Below are 19,677 nucleotides of genomic sequence, written 5' to 3'. Positions count from 1 at the left end.
CATCGGTAGGGTAAGAGGTTCTTTAGCCTTCAGGGAGGGTTAGCCCACAGCTCATAGAGTGTGGACGGGCGAAAAAACGTCAGTCTTGCCCCCTCCCGCAGTACAGCCTCTTCTTAAACTGAGCCCAATATAAAGGTCATTTAGCTGGTGGCAGCTGGACCTTCGCTGCCTCCAGGGCTGCCACAGCGAAGGACGCCCTCCCTCCCCGTAACCCGAGCGCTTATTGGTGGGTGGTGTCGTCACTCAGAGCGACGTAACGGGTGAGGAAAGAGGTGGAGCCATAGAGACTTGGCCCGGGGCCCTTCTAGATGGGGAGCTGGGGGAGGGGGGACTGGGAAGGGACTGGAGGACTGAGGCAGCCGTTCCCGGGAGCCGGCCCAAGGAGGTAGGGGTGGGCGGGCCAAGTCCTCCAGCTGTTATTCGGAGGACTTCGCCTGCTTTTTTTTCCCTCCGGAGCCCGGTCGCTCCGCATCCGCTCTTCCCATCAGCGTCCAGTTTTCCCGACAGCTTCCAGTTCCCCTCAGCACTCTCCTCAGCCCTTGACCTCGTGCCCCTGCCCGCCCCCCAACTTTGGAGCTCAACCTCCATTCCCCCTCCCTCGGTGCTTCGCTTCCTCTTTTCTCTTCCGTACCCCGCGCCCGGCTTCTCCTCGGCTTCCTTCCATAAACCTGGATCGCCGACAAGGTTGTCGCCCCCGTACCCGCATCATCCCCGCACCCAAACACAAAGAACCGCCCCCCCCCCCCCCCCCCCGAGACCCCGCTACCACAAACACAATCCTCCAACACACTACGTGCACAAAAGCCGAGAGCGCGTTTCGCCCCTGTGTCGTCAAGGGCCTGAAGCAAAGGTAACCCGGGAAGCCCGGGGCCCTCGGCGTGTGGGCGTGGGCGGCGCGATGGCGCAGGCGGGGCTCCCGGCAGTCCCCGCCTAGGAAGTGGTTGCCCACAGCCCCGGGCGGGAGCGCCCGGGGGCCAGAGAGCAGGCTAACCGCCGGATCGGGTGTGGCATCCCTCCAGCAGGAGACCACCCGCCCTTAGCCTGGGTTTAGATGTTTTTAGATGTTCCGAAGGATTATTTGAACTCCTGTTCAAAATATCAGCTCTGTGGTTGAGGTTTCCGTCCAGGAGAACACCCTGGTCTAGGCCTTTTCCAGCTGCAGGAAGGCAGAGTTGACGCTAAGGGATATTACTAAAGCACCTTGCTGCCCTTGGCTGAAAAGCGCCCCAGGATGGAAAAAGGTTTTGATAAAGCTTATTTAAAGGTGCAAAGCTCAGTTTGGACTCTGGAGAACCACCAATACAGGAAACCGATTTACCTCCACTTGAATTATTAGTAGGTACCATGTTATCTCTTCACTGCTACATGAGTGCTTAGTGAGTACTTTCAGTCTTTAAAGTTTGGGGCAGCTTGGCCAAGTATGGGGGAAAAGCTAAGTGAAACAAATTCAGGATATTTACTTCATTCTACCTGTATTCTTAGACTACAAATAAGTGTGTATTGCTTAGCTTATTTAATAACCTGGCAATCATTCTAGTGGGTTACTAGGTGTTACTGACCACAAATAGAAGTCTTTGAAGACCATATCGCCATCATGAGCACCGTTATACTAGAACTTATTTCTGTTTGTTGGGATCTCAAAGTACCATTTCCAGATCCAGGGCTGAGAAAACATTCATGAACTTGAGAGAGATTTTATGCCTTGAATGGAATGTGCAAATTTTCTACCCTTGCAATTTTTAACACTTAAATCCTGATATCTTTATAATTGATGTGTTTTTAAAATACTAAATCGTGTACTTACTCCTTCTGTCTAGGTTCCTATGTTGACTAGTTGAGACAAATATAAATATGGCTTTCTACAGTTATAATACAATCTTAGCTATTGCCCGAACAAGGTAAGCTGTGGAACCCCCCCTTCCCCTGCCAAATTCATATGAATTTTCTTCTAGATGAAAAAGATATATGTGAAAGGATAGGCTGGTTACACAACAAATTAAAGCTTTGCTGGGGGCACCCAGCTGGCTCAGTGGGAAGAGTGTTGGACTCTTGATCTCAGGGTTGTGAGTTCAAGCCCCACGTGGGTGTAGAGGTTACTTAAAAATAAAACCTTTTAAAAAAGTAAAGTTTTGTTGCCTTTAACTAGCCTGGTTTTTAGGAAGCTCATATTTTATGGTATTTAAACCTACCCTGAATTTTCTATATGCCTTAGAACTCAGCCTGAGTAATTCTGTAGATGTATGGCACAGGTAAGACAGAAGACATCATGGTTTAAGAGTGACACCTCCATAATCAATAAATGTTACATGCCGCCCTTAGATATAAAAATGAGTACAGTGGCTGGCAAACAAACCAGTCCTAGGCCGCATAACTGCCATAGTAGGGTCTGTTATCACTTACTATTCCAAAGTATATTCACTGAGAACTTACTTTGTGCCTGATACATTGCACATTTTGCCTTTTGGCCCTTCAAAATGTGTTTTATCTTGGCATGCTTCAAAAACAGTCCACAAGAATGGAAAAGCCATCTCTTTGCCAGAAGAGCTGTCCTTGCCAGGAACTTTCTTTGCCTAGATGGGTCATTTTTTTATTTTCAAACAATCTAATGTGCTAATTTAACTGAAGATTATGAGCTATTGTAAAACTATGATATAGAAATCTATGGATGGTGTGCCCAATTCTAATTCTTACCTAAGATTCTTGAAGAATCTTAGGTGAAGGGCATTTCAGCTGTAAATGTCTCTCATTTGAGGGAGTCCATGGGCACTACACAGACAAAGCAGTATTATGTGATTGGTTAATACCCACGGAGGCCATGAAGAGTTTTGTTCAAGCAATCTTACTTTTTTTTTTTTTTTTTTTTTGAGAGAAAGCAAGTGAGCGGGCAGGAGAGGGGCAGAGAGAGAGGGAGAAAAAGAATCCCCAGCAGGCTCCACTATGTCAGCACAGAGCCTGATGCAGGGCTCAAACTCACAAACCTTGAGATGACCTGAGCCTAAATCAAGAGTCAGATGCTTAACTGACTGAGTCACCCAGGCACCCCTCAAACAGTATTCTTATTGTCAGCAGAGTAACCGAAGACACAAACGTTCCACCTGTTTCATGAGAGTAGATAAAGGCAACACTTTCTTTCTTTTTTTTTTTTTAATTTTTTTATTTTTTTAACATTTATTTATTTTTGACACAGAGAGAGACAGAGCATGAACGGGGGAGGGTCAGAGAGAGGGAGACACAGAATCTGAAACAGGCTCCAGGCTCTGAGCTGTCAGCACAAAGCCCAACGCAGGGCTCGAACTCACAGACCGCGAGATCATGACCTGAGCCTAAGTCGGCCGCCTAACCGACTGAGCCACCCAGGCGCCCCAAGGCAACACTTTCAAACACACACCGTGATGGAAAAATATTTGCTATTAGATTTTTATTTATTTTATTTATTATTATTATTTTTAATGTTTATTTTTGAGAGAGAGATAGAGTACGAGCAGGGGAGGGGCAGAGAGAGAGAGGGAGACACAGAATCTGAAGCAGTCTCCAGGCTCTGAGCTTTCAGCACAAAGCCCAACGCAGGGCTTGAACTCACAAACCATGAGATCATGACCTGAGCTGAAGTCGGAGGCTTAACCGACTGAGCCACCCAGGCTCCCCTGCCATTAGATTTTTAAATTAATAGTTGTGGGGTTTCTAACTTGTAATATACCAGTTATTTTTAGGAACTAACTTATTAGTATTTCTTCTAGAGTATATCATTCAACCATGAAGTACCTTTTTCTTCAACTGGGGTAAAAAGTTATATTTCATTCGTTAATGACTATCATGTGCTTTTAAAATACAACCTTAAAAACTGTTGTTTTCTTTTAACCAGAGAAAATGTCTATTTCTTTAATTTTTGAGTTTGTCCTAGTATGTGCTCAACTCAGAGGATGTTGCTTTTTATTCCAGATTCCCTAGCCATTTTGTCCATCTCACCAGCTCTTCTTACTCCCCATCATTTGCATTTCTTCACTTGCCAGATTCCCATTTAAAGAAAACATATATGAAGGACTATGGAAGCAAGAAGTACTCCTGTCCTAATCAGTCAGGCAGTAAAGTACTGCACTTACGAACTAGAATAATACAAAAGCTACACACATCAACTTGCTGGCTACAAGACGTCCCTGGTAAACCTCAGCCGGAGCAAACCCCAAAAAAGCCACAGGTGACAAACCCTGAGCCCACGAAAGGAACTGGCATGAAGATTAAAGAAGAAAAGCAATCTTATAGACAAAAAATTATGGGTGAACTTAAATATTATTACAATGGATTTTATTTACTTTGGATTGACACCAAAGTTGCTGCCCGGATGGTTTGGAGGCTATTGCATGGACAGGTGCTGACCAGACGAGAGAGACGAAGGGTAGGCAAGCATCATACTTGAGAAAGAAAATGTAAAATTAAAGTGAAATGTTGGGGAACCAAGTTTTAAACTCAACATAAAGTTCATCCTAAAAATCCCAAAGTAGAAGTAGTAACTGATGGTGAGAACCAGAGTTTCTGATTGAGTTTATTTGTCTGAAACTGACTGACCCTCCAACTTTAGGCAAGATTCTTATTTGCCTGTAAGATGATTATAATTGTATTTTCTGATCTCCCCACAGAGTGGAGAAACTTTGGGTTTGATCTGTGCACCCGAAGTAGAAACTACTGTTGATATATTCTGTATATGCATTTCAAAAATCAGTTTTTAACAGATACTGTATTATTAAAGTACAGGCCTCTAACTTAGGTGAAAGCTAAGAGATGCCAATAACATGTTTTGGTTGTCATAGATTTCCTTGAAGGTGTCCCATAGATATTACTTCAGAGCTGTGGTAAAGAGGAAAACTCTACCTTTCCATTTTATAAACAGAGAGAAAATCTGTTAAGGGTTTTTAACACTTTAAGAACCAAGGCATCCTTTTTTGGTTTCTTTCTTTCTTTTTTTTTTTTTTGTTTTGGGCATGCCCTAAAATAATGAATACCGCATGTGCATTTAATTCTTTAGCTCTTGAGAACTTGTGCTGATTTCTTCCGCCTGGTTCCATTTATGGTGTTCCTCATTGTACCCTTCATGGAATTCTTATTACCAGCATTTCTGAAATTCTTCCCAGAGATGTTGCCATCAACTTTTGAAAGTGAATCCAAAAAGGTATGTAGGATTTTTTAAAACTAAAAAAAATTAATAGACTTTACAGTTTTCACGTTTATAGAAAAATTGAGCAGAAAATATAAGGGTCCCCAGGTACCACCTCCCATTTCTCTTATATTAACATCTTGCATTTGTGTGGTCTGTTTGTTATAACTGAAGAACCAAAATCTAGATATTATTATTAGTTAAATTTCATACTTTACATTAGGCTTTACTCTTTGTAATGTACAGTTCTTGGGTTTTGAAAAATGCATAATGTTATGTATCTACCATCACACTATCACCCAGAATAGTTTCACTGCCCTAAAAATGCCCTGTGTGTCATTTGTTGTTCCTCCTACCTCCCCGAATCAGTGGCAACCACTGATCTTTTCACTGTCTCTATAGTTTTGCCTTTTCCAGAATATCAGATAGTTGGAATCATACAGTGTGCACTCCTTTCATGGCTCATTTCTATCAGTGTATAATATTTCACTGTGTGAATGTACCACAGGTTGTTGAATTCACCTGTTGAAACATATTGTGGTTGTTTCCGGTTTTTGGCAATTATAAATAAAGCTGCCATAAATAAATGTCTGTGTGCAGGTTTTTGTACGAGCATAAGGTTTCAACTCATTTGGGTTCCTAAGTACATTGGAAAGCAATTGCTGGATCGTATGGTAAGACTGTTTTGTTTTGGAAAAAAAAAATAACTGTCTCCCCAGGTAGTGATACCATTTTTTATTCTCACCAACAAAGAGAGTTCCCATAGCTCTTTGTCTTCATCAGCATTGTGTTGTCACTGATGTGAATATTAGCTATTCTAATAGGTGTAAAGTGATATCTCATTGTTATTTTAGTTTGCAATTCTCTGATGAGGTGTAATATTGAACACATGCTTATTTTCATATGCTTATTTGCTACCTGTATATCTTCTCTGGGGAGGTATCTGGCTTTTGCCAACTTTTTAATGGAGTTGTTCATTTTCTTATTGTTGAGTTTTAGGAGTTCTTAGTATATTTGGATACAAGTCCTCTATCAGATATGTGTTTTGCAAATATATTCTCCCAGCCTATGGCTTGTCCATTCTCTTAACTGGCTTTCACAGAGCTAAAGTTTTTCATTTTAATCGAGTACAACTTATCGATAGATTTTTTTCTTAGCTCATGCTTTTGGTGTTGTATCTAAAAACTCATTGCCAAACTCTAGGTCACCTAGGTTTTCTCATATGTTTTTTGTTTTTTGTTTTTTTTTTAATTTTTTACATTTTATTTTAAGTAGGCTTCACACCCAGCATGGGGCTTGACTCACGACCCTGCGATCAAGAGTCGCATTGCTCTACTGACTGAGCCAGCCAGATGCCCCTCCTGTGTTTTCTTCCGGATGTTTTATAATTTTGAGTTTTAAATGTAAGTCTATAATCTGTATTGAGTTAATTTTGGTGAGAGGTGGAACATCAGTGTTAAGACTTTTTTTTTTTTTTGGCGTGTGGATACCAAGTTTTTCTAGCATCATTTGTTGACGATGTGATCCCATTGAATCGTAACTTTTTAACCATTAAAAAAAAAAAGAAAACAAAAATCAACTGCTATTGCAGGGACTAGTTGAATAGTAGGTTTAGCCAGACAGACACTTTAGTGCTTAAGACTCGTCCTGGAGAAGAGGGATCCTCATTGGATGGTCACTGGGGTGGCCCCTTCATTCTTTCCATGCTGTGCCACTCTTACTACACAGAAGTACAAAGGCATGAACACGACATTACAAGAGGACAAAAAGGACAACTTTTATGTATTTGTTTTTAAATGTTTATTTCTTTTGAGAGAGACACAGAGAGAGTGTGTACGCAGTGGGGGGAAGGGTGGTGGGGCATGCAGAGAGAGAGGGAAAGAGAGAATCCCAAGCAAGCTTCATGTTGTCAGCACGGAGCCCAATGTGGGGCTCAATCCCACAAACTGTGGGATCATGACCTGAGCCCAAATCAAGAGTAGGACACCTAACCAACGAGCCACCCAGGCACTCCTGAAAAGGACAACTTTTAAATGGGATTGGGAAATGTCTCATAGAAGAGATAGCCAGGCGACTGAGACTAGAAAAGTGGTAGAATTTTGCTGCAGCATTTGAAAGGCTTTCTGGATGGAAAGAGTAGCACTTACAATGGCTTGATTGGATAAAAGAGTATGACAGAATCTGAGACACTGAGTGCTTCTTTGTGGTTTGAGTAGGGAATACAAGGAGATCCATGGTGGAAGATGAGACAAAAGTGATGTGTTGGGTCAGGTTGGAAAGCGTCTACCACCCTAAGGAATTTAGAGTTTGCCTTTGACCATGGTGAATGATGGAAGGTAAATTTACGCAGAGGGTGAGTAACATGATTAGATCTGTACCTTAGAAAAATAATTTTGCTAGCTGGAAGGATTGAAGAGGGCAGAGTCAAGGGAGGGAAATCATCTGGAATACCGTGACAGTAGCACAGGAGTGAGAGGATTAAATTATGAAAGTGGTATTAGGAATAAAAACTTGAAGATACATTTGAGATAGGTGTTAGGGGGTAGAATCAAGCTTCAATATTTAACTGACTGGTAGTGGTTTAGTTTACTTACGTTTAAAGTAATCAGGACATAGAATTAATATCTTGAGATTCCAAGGAATGTATTTGTGCGTGCAGGAAGATGGGGGCAGAGAGGAAGTGATTTATCTAAACATTCCTCTTTCCTCAACACTTCTTGTTCCCCAAACATACATATACACACATCATGGCCAGAGTTTTAGAAAGTACCTTTTTCTTTCTTTCTTTTCATGGAGATGAATGAGACAGACAGACAGAGTAGGTGATGGTGGAGGGAAGCAGGTTATGGGAGGCAGGACACTATTTACATCAGATTAGAGCACCCATTCACTCTCATCATACTTATTTGTTACACTTTTACATTAATTTATGGAAATTTTGGATTATCATTAGTCACTAATGTTTGTCTTTCCCATTAGACTAGAAGTTCCATGAGGGCAGGAATTCTTCTCTGTTTTTGCTTGTTTTATCCCCAGCACCTAGCACAGGGTAGATGCTCAGTAAATAAATGAATAGATGGATGGATGGATCTCATGATGGTATTGCCATTGCCATTGTGTGATTTTTCTTTTTCTTTTTTTTTTTTTTTTTGGTTGCGTCTCTCTCTTCAGATCTTTCTAAAAATCAATGATTGCTATGATTGGCTGATCATTAGAATCTCTTGGACAACTTAAAAAATAGACAAAGATTTCTCTTTCTCTCCATCCCCCTGAGTCCTGACTATGGTTATTCTGAAAATGCTACCACACTGCATTTCTGATAGTGAATGAGGATTTAGAAATACTTGTCAACATTGAGTCTTAAGAGTGTACATTTAGGGGCTGGCTCAGTCAGTAGATCATAGGATCTTGGAGTTCAAGGCCCACCCTGGGAGTAGAGCTTACTTAAAAAAAAAAAAAAAAAAAAAGGAATGTACATGTAATTCTTTTTTGTGTAGTGCTTTGTTCACATCTGTTGTAACACTTACATCAGTGTATTATAATTAATTGTATCTGTTTTGTATGAAACTATGTGCTACAGTAGCATAGAGTTACTTTCCCAGTTTCCCAGTTTCTTTCCCAGTTACTTTCTGGCTCATGCAACATCTGGGACCACTGAGACCAGAAGTTGGTCCAACTAGATGGTTTGGTTGTACCAGGCTAAGAGATAAGATCTCATTCTAAATAATGACAAAGGCTGCCATTGAGGGGACAATTTGGATCTATCAAATATTTATGATCATTGTGTTAGTAACAAATAAAAGGTAAGATTAAGGAGTCAAGTTGCAAACAGGCTAGTTTTTATTCTGCTTCTCACAAAACCCATTTAATTAGGTCTGAAAATAATATTAACACATGAAGTAGGGATGAACAATAACAAGGTGGTGGTTATTTTTTTCTCATCTTTATCTATGAAGTTGCAATCATGAATGATTAACTTCCTCCTCTTCTATTATTAAGGAAGAAAAACAGAAAAAGAAAATGGCTGCAAAGTTGGAACTAGCAAAATTTCTTCAAGAAACAATTACAGAAATGGCAAGGAGGAACAGGGCCAAGTTGGGAGACGCCTCTACACAGTTCTCATCCTACGTCAAACAGGTGTCCGTCTCTTTTGTAATACCAGACAACAACTTCCAGGCTGGCAGTTATATGAAAACTTCATGTCATCATGGAGCTTCCAAATTGTTCATGGTCTCTGACTTTGCAGATACCTTAGTTATACAGATACAATACCGCAAACATTTAGAGATTTGCAGAAAAACCCATTTTAAAGCAGTCATGTGTTGAAGACATTGATAACTTTGTGGAAAGAACTGTAGATCTAGAGTCAGACTTGTGAACTACTCCTGATTTTTCAGTTGACTTAGACTGACTTGGACAGATTTCTCCTTTTTGTACCACAGGGCCGATTTCCAGACATAAGATAGAGTCTGTGAATGCCTTGATGTGTCTTTCAAATAGTCTACAGGGAAGGTTAAATTAAGTAAGAAATACATTTTAGGGGCACCTGGGTGGCTCAGTCGGTTGAGCGGCCGACTTCGGCTCAGGTCATGATCTCGCGGTCCATGAGTTCGAGCCCCGCGTTGGGCTCTGTGCTGACAGCTCGGAGCCTGGAGCCTGTTTCAGATTCTGTGTCTCCCTCTCTCTGACCCTCCCCTGTTCATGCTCTGTCTCTCCCTGTTTCAAAAATAAATAAAACGTTAAAAAAAATTTTTTAAAAATACATTTTAATGAACCTCTTTGTCTCATTGCCTAGGTTCAGACAGGCCACAAGCCCAGTACAAAGGAGATAGTTCGCTTTTCCAAACTGTTTGAGGATCAGCTAACCCTGGAACACCTAGACCGACCTCAGCTGGTCGCCCTCTGCAAACTACTAGAACTACAGCCCTTTGGAACCAACAATTTGCTTCGCTTTCAACTTCTGATGAAACTGAAGTCTATCAAAGCAGATGATGAAGTAAGAGCTTAACTATAGCCATAGGGAATCAGCAAGGCATGGGAGATCCCTTAGGGTGGCTTTGTGATAAAGTGCAATATCTTCTCTTAGATCTTCTCAGGGACTGGTTCTGGCAAACCATTGAATGGTTTAAACAATCATTACCATGACAACGTGAACTGTGATTACTCATTTTAGGAGTTGTTTGTCTTACTCTGACGCACTTTCTGGAGAAGGCCCTCACAAGCAGTTAGTAATTTAGTAATCTAAAGTAGTTAGGACCTGCTGGGAAGGAGCAGCAGCCCAGGAGATTCCTGAGAGTCTTCCATTGCTAAGGCCAGTGCTCTACCCCCAACCTCCGCTCCCCTTCCTCAGAGCTGATGCCAGAGTAAATATTCTGCCCGGTGAGTTGGCCTGATAAGAAGGGGTGACAAGTCATAATGCAGAGAGGGGAAGCAGAGCCTGGACATCTTATGGAGGAAAAGGCATTGTAACTACTAATTAGGCTCCTTAAAAAATGGAAAGAATGTTTTTTGAGTCAGAATCAGCTGCTTTAAGGAAAGCATTCTGCCTGAGGGAGCAAGATTCCCAGAACTGAGAAAGCACCATGCCTTTGGCCTCATTTAGATTTCAGCTGTTGCTTCCAGAACTTTGGAATAAACAATACCGGTCCCAGAAGTACTGTAGTTTTGGGGCACAACAAGCAGAAACTGTTAGATATTGAGAGGGTTTTGTGGACCAGAGGTAGGGCTGTGCCCCAGTGGGGGCGGGGTTGGGGGGAGAGTGATACTGGGACACGCAGCAAATAGTAACACTGAAAACTTTTCAAGTGGAATATTTTCTGATGAAGCCTAAAGCTGCCACGAAGGGGAAGAGATGTCACAACCAGCCAAAATGCAAACCAAGAGGGGAAAGAACTACTTGGATGAGAGTGTTGGGGGGGAGTTATGGGACTATCTCTGATACTATTAATACCTGTTGGCAGGATTCCCTTCATTTCCAACTGCTGCGCCTTTAGTCAGTGCAGAGGACAAGGTGTGAGAGATGTAGTGTTTCCCTGATTTGTTGGAATTTAGGCGTTTGGTAAGATTGGGACGGAAAGATCCAGTACCACTGCTTACGTTTCTTTCAGATAATTGCCAAAGAAGGGGTGAGTGCTTTGAGCGTGTCAGAACTGCAGGCTGCCTGCAGGGCCCGAGGAATGAGATCCCTGGGTCTCACTGAGGAGCAACTGAGACAACAGCTCACAGAGGCAAGTAGCGGCTCTCCCGGGCCACTTTCACTAGAACTCTCTTCCCTGCGATTTGCAGACCTCACTTCGCAATGTCGACTTCTCAGGCGAGCCATCTTACCTTAGTTTGCCTCATGTAATTGAGCAGTGGGACACTGAAGCAGCTAGATTTATTTTGTTTTTAAGTTTATTTATTTATTTTGAGAGACAGTGCAAGTGGGGAAGGAGCAAAGAGAGAGAGGGAGAGAGAGAGAATCCCAAGCAGTCTCCGCACTCAGTGCAGAGAGCCTGATGTGGGGCTCGAACTCATGAACCATGAGATCATGGCCTGAGTTGAAGTCAGATGCTTAACTGACTGAGCCCCCCAGGCACCCCAGAAGCTAGATTTACTTTTTTGATGGAGACAGGGTACTCTGTTAGTTTTCTGTTGCTGCTAAGAAACTACCACAAACTTAGTTGCTGAAAACAGCACCTGTTTGTTAGCTTACAAGTTCTGTCAGTCAGAAGTGCAAAGCTTCTCGCTAGCCAGACCCCTGTAAGCTTCTCATCTCAGACTTCCCCTTTTTGACCTCTAGCTCCACATTTAGAGATCTCACGTGATTAGGCGAGACCTAGTTAGATAACTTCCTACTTTAAGGCCTACTGACTTGGGACCCTAATTATATCTGCAAACTCCTCCTGGCAGCACCTACATTCATGCTTGAATAACTGGAAGGAGGTGTGGGTGCACTGGGGACAGGGAATCTTGGGGCCACCTTAGAGTTTTGCATACTTCAGCTATTTAACGGGTTTGGGCAAAATCTCTAATCCAAGGCCTGTCATGTGTGAATCCATCCGGAGTTCTAAACCTTGCCCGGTGGCTCACCTGGGACCACTTTTCCAGTTAATGCCTCAAGCCAATGTAAAGCCTTGACTTTGGCAGCAGATGTTTCATAGTTTCCCTCAGACAACATATTTTAACTAAGAGCATCAATGTTTTCGAACAAAGGAGTAGCTCCTGTTAAAATTCTCATAACTGTAAGAAGTGCTATCAAGTGTACACAGAGCGTTTTGGAATGGGAGTCACTGTTGTGGCTTCGAAACCAGGTCAGGTAGCTCTTTCCTCTTACGTGTCGGACCTGCTCTGGCTGGAAGGTGAACATACTGTAGAGAAAGTTTCTTAAAATCATTTATTTCTTGAACATAGAGTATTGGGTGAGTTCATACTGTCAAATAGCTTGCTTGAGAGGGTGTATCATTTTTACCACAAAGAAGTGAGGATACTAATCCAACAATATGACATCCAGCACTATGTATTATTTAAAAATTCCTGTGTCATGGGGCGCCTGGGTGGCTCAGTTGGTTAAGTGTCCGACTCTGGCTCGGGTCATGATCTCATGGTTCATGGGTTCGAGCCCCACATTGGGGTCTGTGCTGACAGCTCAGAGCCCGGAGCCTGTTTTGGATTCTGTGTCTCCCTCTCTCTCTGCCTCTCCCTTGCTCACACTCTGTCTCTCTCTCAAAAATAAACAAACATTAAAAAAAAATTAAAAAAATAAAAATAAAAATTCCTGTGTTAGGATACAGGCAGACACTTTATAGAAAGGAAAATCTAAAAATGATAATCATATGAAACATCTTAGCTTCATAATAAGATAAATTACAACTACGAGATATCCCCTTCACCTATTATGTGGGCAAAGATCAGTCTGATGACACACTGTGTTGTTGAGGGTTGGGGAGAGGGGTGCTCATGCATTGCTGAGAAAAACCTCCACATAATCTTTCAAAATTTAAAAATGCATTTACTTTGACCTAGAAATTTCACTTGTGCAGTATGATGTATCAATAAGATTATCCATTGCAGCACCATTTATAATAGCAAAAGATTGGAAACAGCCTGAAGTTTATTAATAGGAAAATAATCAAATTGTGGCATTTCCATGCAACAATAGAACACTTAATAGATGTTTAAAAAGAAAGAGGCAGCTCTATTAACTACTGATATGAATCAATCTCCAAGATATTTTAGTGGAAAAAAAAGCAAAGGGCAGAACAGTGTATATATATCATACTTTATGTAAAGATGAAACACCTATAAATGTATGTTTGTATATTCACAGGACAACTGGTAACACTGGTTGCTTCTAGGGCAGGAAACAAGGTAGCAAAGGGTAGGAGTAGAAGGCAGGCTTATTGTTACTGATTACATTTTACTTTTTGAATTTTGTCTCTGGTCATGTATGATTGCTCTAATAATATTTAAGCTTGACCAATTTGGTTCTTGAAAATTACGTCTCATTTTCATTTTACAGTTTATTTCCTTGGTTATGCACGAGTCTTATTTTTTCTTTCACATTATCCGCTTTGTGGCGAAGAAAAGATACTGAGCTACTTTGAGCCACAATTGGGTTGAAAGTTTAATGGAACACCCCCTCTCTCACTCTGATCCCACTGGTGTGAGGGGGTTGCACAGCACAACTACTGGCTCAGAAGCCCGGAGACGAGCATTATCCTTGTGCTGTTGTTTACCAGGGTGTGGCTGGGGAAGCTGTAAAACCAGGGAAGCAGTAGATGACTGTGGGTCATGTCCAGTTCTAACATTCTGCAATGCGATCGTGTTTTATCCTCCTCCCGTTCTCCAGTGGCAGGACCTCCACCTGAAGGAAAATGTCCCTCCTTCTCTGTTGCTCCTGTCCCGAACCTTCTACCTGATAGATGTGAAGCCAAAGCCAATTGAGATACCACTAAGTGGGGAGGTAAGTACCTGGGTTTATGGAGTTTCGGGATTTCTGTTACTGGGGCCTCTCCATAAATGTCTTATTTCCTCTTGCAGTTAGGGTAGACCTTTCTTTTGGAATATCTTTTGAAATTTGGTCCAACTGGCTTTAAAATCGTTTTAGAATTCTTTAAAAAATTAAAATCATTAAAACTAGCTCCAGCTCTAGAGCTATTACTTTTTTTAATCCCAGCTTGATTTAGGAATCCCATTTATTCTTTCTCTTTAAGCTATCTTGTCTTCAGCAGCAGACTGTTTTCACCACTTTCTGTTTTGAAACTAAATAGTCCCTGTTCTTTCGTGTCTATTTGTCCAGATTCCTATTAATTTTTAAGCAGTCAATGGCCAATCTAGAATGTAAACTATTTGTTTTCCTTCAACTCGTTTCCTTAATCATTTTTTGTTGCCTTTAATTCAGCAGGTTTTTTTTCCCTCCTGGTATTTTACTGAAAAACCCAGGATGGGCCCAATCACTAGAGCATCTTGCTCTGATCAGAAAGGACCGCTCGGGGCACTTGGGTGGCTCAGTTGGTTGAGCGTCGACTCTTGATTTTGACTCCGGTCATGATCCCGTGGTTGTGGGATTGAGCCCTACATCAGGCTCTGCACTGAGTGTGGAGCCTGCTTAAGCTTCTCTCCCTCTGCCCCTCTCTCCCACTCGCGATCTCTTTCTTTAAAAAAAAGAAAGGGACTCTCACTTCTCTACTTTGTGGCTTCATGTCTAAGTCAGAACCTGCATGGGTAAGAAAGGAGAGACCATTACAGAAGACGCTGCACATGTGGTTTAGTGAAGTACTCTGGATTGGGGACCAATCATTTTTAATTCAGTTAAGCTAGTGATTCCTCGGACAAGCCAAGGGATATTAGATGAATTCCAGCATGAAAAATGTACTTCAGGGAACACCACCTTGCTTTTCCTTTCCATATTTCCAGAGATTAATCAGATTTGGGCTTTGTCTGGGAAGGACCCTGGGGAGAGTAGGAGCAATTCTGGAACACAGACCATGTTCTAAAAGGCAGCCTACCTGATTCTTACTCTATCTTTGGTCATTAAGACAGAACAAATTTGTCATTCTTAGACTGTTCTCAGGAGCAAGGAAATCTTGGAATAGTGTAATATCTCAGAGCTAAATTTGTATTCCCAGAATTATTCTAGAGGGGCATAAGCCCTTTATCCAGATGCTGCTTTCTAGAATGTTTGAGAAAAACCTAGAAATCAAGGACAAAATGACAAGCTCCTAGGCATTTTATTAGTTTTTTTTTTTTAATCCACGTCTTTAAACGTCTATTTTCCATATATACAAAATGCAAATAAGTAGCATGCTAGGTTCTGTAAAGACTTTAGAGACATCAAGTTAAGTATACTATAATTTAGGATATATGTAGCTTTTTTCCCTCCAAAGTGCATAAAGAAATTACTTATTTCCAAAGAGCAGTGACATATTTACTTTTCAAATCTAATTAATATAATTCTTGAAAGTAAGTTAGCTAGCTATTCTAAAATACCATCCCTTACATTTTCCTCATGTTGCAGGAGCACCTACCATTAGGTGCTTAAGCAGCACCTACCATTTTAATAATTCAGACAAATTTATCACTTATTATTAGACACCAAGATGATAAAGATGTCAATTTTGACTAAGTTATATCAATGCTATTAGAAGCTGATGAGGGGCGCCTGAGTGGCTCTGTCAGATGAGCGTCCTACCCTTAGTTTCGGTTCAGGTTACTCTCAAGATTTGTGGGTTCAAGCCCCCTGTTTGGCTCAGGGCAGAGCCTGCTTGGGATTGATTCTCTGTCTCCCTCTCTCTCTGTCCCTCCCCTACCCACTCTCTCTCAAAAATAAACATTAAAAAAAAAAAAAAGCTGATGAATGATTGTTGTTGAGAGTGAGAACAGGATCAGAATTAACAAATCAGGAGCTTGTTCATAAATGGGGATTTTTTTTTTTCAGATTTTACTTTTTAAGTAATTTCTACACCCAACATGGGATTCAAACTCACAACGCTCAGACCAAGAGTCAGTCACACACTCCACCAACTGAGCCAGCCAGGTGTCTCAATGACTGAGGATTATTAATACTAGGATCTCCTTAGGGTGCAACTTTTGTATATAGGGTGCTCATAATTCAAAGATAATAATACTAAGTTGCTATTTCAGGGACATATTTCATATGTTCTCACAAAGGGTATAGTTGGAAGAAGTCAGGGATTTAGTGGAAAGCAAGTTGTGCTAGAAAGCATTTATTACTATGAAGTGCTTCTGAGTTTCAGGAATAACAGAAAGCTTATGTTTATATAAAATATCTCTCTTCCTAGTCTCCAAAGATGGATATTCCTGTGGAACCAGCTACTTCTCCTGAATCTAAAGAGAACCTGCTGGATGTAGCACCTCCACTGAAGGGAACTAAGGTTGGACAATTACTTTTCATTTGATTAATTAGCTTTAAAAATGAGAACAAGTTAACATATATTTTTAACTCCCTCAATGAAACTGTATTTGAATACAGTGGTGTTCTTTAAATAAGGAATATTTATTGTACTAACAGATCTATTTGTAAGAAAGGTCAACATTTGGCTATATGCAATTAGGTTCCAAATGTAGCCTCTTGAATCCTGTGCCAAAATATGTCATTGTTACAAGTTCCTGGCAGTCATGGCAGTGTGACTATAGATCTAGTACACATTTTGTTTTAAACCCATAACCTAACTCTCAGTTCTGGTGTTTAAGGATGAAGAATGTATACAACTGCCCCCAGTTACCCCATCGTCCATATTGCCATCTTCACCTGTTTCATTACTGAAAGGACCCATCCCTTCTGCTAAAGAAGCTGTAAGTGTCTGAAAAAAGAAAGCCTTTTCTCTCTGGCTATTTTTAAGGGCAGGGAGAATCTAGAATTGTAACTATTGCAAAACACTGCACAGTTCTTCCTGTCCTCCAAACAGGAAGTTGTAGGCTGAACTTTAGTCATTTTATAACCACTAACATTTTTAAAACTCGGTTATCCAAAAGCGAAACAAAACAAAACAAAACACCTTATCAACCAATGCAATCGTGGATCAGGACTAAACATGTTAAGTCTAGAAGCTAATTACAATATAGGCAGATTCTTATTTTCTTTTGTGCCAGATGGAAATAGTTCCCATATGTTGTGTATCTCACACAGGCTTCAGATGTCAGGAAATACTAGCAGGAAAGCAATTTAAATCTTAGGAGAAATGCATGTAAATAAGAAATTACTTATCTATCCATTTCTCCCATTTGGGTGAAAGAATTTGGGGCAAGAGCAGAAGCATGACACAAGTAAGTGGTGGTGGGGGGGGTGTTCATGGGAGAGTTGGACGGTGACTATCTCCACTGGATCCTGACCACCAAAGAAGAGAGCCAGCGAACATGCAGACATCTGGGGGTGAACATCCAGGGGCCTTGCTTGCAGGGCCCCCCCTTTAAATTTTTTAAATTTTTATTATCAAGGTAAATTATAACCTTGGATCTGACTTTATGGTCTGTCATTATTTGATTAAGAAAATACAAGAGGAACTCCTGAAGAACTCACACATCTGACTGTGACCAGTGCCTAAAGTCCTTATGTTTTATGCCTAGACACTCCAGGTCAAATCCCAAAAGACAACCCAGAACAGCAAGGCTAGTTCAAAAGGAGCATAAGGACTACTGAGGACGAAGCTCACTCTCTCCAGCTCCCTGCCCTCCGCAGTGGCATCCATAACGGGCCGCCCAGCTAAGACGATCTGTGTCTGGTTTGAGAAGAGATCAGCCATTTCGTCCTTGGGGCCTTGTAACCATCCAGATGATGTCAGCAGTGAGACCAAGTTCAGACCGTTTAGAAATATAATTGCAAAGCCAACTTCCTCTGTACCATTATGTCATCCCACTAAACTTTGTGTAAAGCCCCCTCCCCATGTTATTTTTGAACAGCTTCGTATTTGTGTGCGTGTCCTCTACGGAAGGAAAGTTTTCGCATAATGGAATCAGCTTGGCATCTTAGATAGCTTGAGTGAGAACTTGGAAACTCCAAAACCATTGTAAGACCACCTCACTTTTCCAGTGATCCATCAGTATGAATAGTGCCCTGGAAACAGAGCACCTTATGAAATGGGATGGATGTACTCCCCAGTAAAGTCTTTCTGGATATGAAGAAGAAAAAGCTCTTCGGAGAAGAAATGGGGAGTTAAGCAGACTGGCAGTCCAAAAGGCTTGGCTGCTGCTTGGCTGTTCTGAGACGTCCCCCTCTGGGGCCTGCAGAGGCTCCAGGAATCTGGGAGGCTGCCACTATTCCAGCACATGTGGCTTTCATTAGCCACCATTTTGCCAGGAAACCTAATTAAGGGTTTAAGACTTAACCATTTGTCTGTGCTGGGTGTATGTTTTTCTAGTCTGTCTTCCATAAACATATTTGTTGGTCATAGGGGTTGTTAAAGTTTGATACAATCCCTGTGCTACCCAGTAACAAGTATTATGTTCAGATATTTATGTTTGGTGTGTTCACTATTATTAATACTGGGAAAAAAAACAAAAACAAAAAAAACCCTTAACATAATAGATTGCCATGCAGCTGACCCAACAGCTTTCTTCCCTTGGGGAATGCTTAGAAAGAAAAGATACTTTGGCCCGGGGGTGATGAAATTAGTTTTCTTTGCTTGCTGTGAAATTGAAAGCGGTTAAGTGGAAGTCAGTTAAACCAAGTAAAACTCAAATCTCTCTCTCTGGGATCACCTAAGTGAGGACTGTCATCAGCACTTCACAGCAAAGATCTGTACCTTACAATACTTTTTAAGCCTCCTCTCCCCCAGAGGAAAAGCCCCACCACAGCCTGCTAAATGACGAATCCCTACTATGCAGGTTCCATGGATTTTGCTGTTGGCCCAGTAAGGTGATTCACAATAAACTTTCCCATTTTTAAAATGATGGGCGTTTGTTTTAATTAGCTCACATTCAAGTGTTAAAGGTGGGAAAGGGCCTAGCTAGTCAACTTGTTCAATCCTGTTTAAGCTGAATGATTCATAAATACTGTTGGCTGTTCTCCGGTTCTTTCTGGCTTTCCCTGTAAGCCGAGTGGGATTGGTTAGGTCAAGGGGCCCCTGGGCAGTTCTGGCCCCAGCTGGCTCTCACCCATTTTTTTTCTACATCTAGGCATCTGAGACACCTGATATATAGCCCTCTTCCCGTTCTTAGGATAGTGGCTCAGAGAAGTCAAGGATGTTTCTTTGGGCTCATCATCACACAGCACTCTTGGCTGTCAGGCTCTATGTGATTGTTACATCTATCCCCATGCTGAAACCGAGCTGGTGTTGTTCTGGTAAACGATTAACAACCAGCTCTGCCTGACGAGGGGGTGCCCTGATTTGTAGTGCTCGATTTCAAGCTGCCAACAGGCGGTCACTGAAGAAGAGTCAGAGGTGTGCACGATCAGCTCCAGCACACCACCGACCCCAGCCCTCCTTGAGCAACAAGGGGCAAATCTGTACTTGGCAGCATGTTCATTAAATGTCACTTCTGTGCTCCGATCCAAGCGCCTGGGAGGCGGCGCGGCATACATGGCCCTG

At 41.7% G+C, this 19,677-nt stretch overlaps 1 protein-coding gene across 3 annotated transcripts; it reads left to right on the top strand.

Moving 5' to 3' along the window:
- Window positions 1-310: 310 nt before the first annotated feature.
- LETM2 (leucine zipper and EF-hand containing transmembrane protein 2) lies at window positions 311-19,039 on the top strand. Of its 3 annotated transcripts, XM_019440762.2 has the most exons (11): window positions 895-1,335; window positions 1,818-1,898; window positions 3,940-4,393; window positions 5,021-5,164; window positions 9,149-9,286; window positions 9,945-10,145; window positions 11,257-11,376; window positions 13,980-14,093; window positions 16,432-16,524; window positions 16,844-16,945; window positions 17,717-19,039. In XM_019440762.2, exons 2-11 carry the CDS (start codon window positions 1,852-1,854, stop codon window positions 17,777-17,779), a joined length of 1,476 nt encoding a protein of 491 aa, XP_019296307.1. In that variant the 5' UTR covers window positions 895-1,335; window positions 1,818-1,851; the 3' UTR covers window positions 17,780-19,039. The 3 variants fall into 3 exon arrangements, with proteins under 3 accessions (XP_019296308.2, XP_053757046.1, XP_019296307.1); XM_019440763.2 differs by lacking the exons at window positions 895-1,335; window positions 13,980-14,093; window positions 16,432-16,524; window positions 16,844-16,945; window positions 17,717-19,039 and adding an exon at window positions 311-385 and having other exon boundaries at window positions 11,257-13,721; XM_053901071.1 differs by lacking the exons at window positions 895-1,335; window positions 13,980-14,093; window positions 16,432-16,524; window positions 16,844-16,945; window positions 17,717-19,039 and adding an exon at window positions 392-850 and having other exon boundaries at window positions 11,257-13,721.
- The last annotated feature ends 638 nt before the right edge of the window (window positions 19,040-19,677 follow it).

This window comes from Panthera pardus, unplaced genomic scaffold (assembly GCF_024362965.1).
Source record: "Panthera pardus isolate Hobbes unplaced genomic scaffold, ASM2436296v1 HiC_scaffold_13, whole genome shotgun sequence".
Lineage (NCBI taxonomy): Eukaryota > Metazoa > Chordata > Mammalia > Carnivora > Felidae > Panthera > Panthera pardus.
The sequence above is the reverse complement of the archived record's forward strand: the minus strand, read 5'-3'. Positions and strand labels throughout refer to the sequence as shown.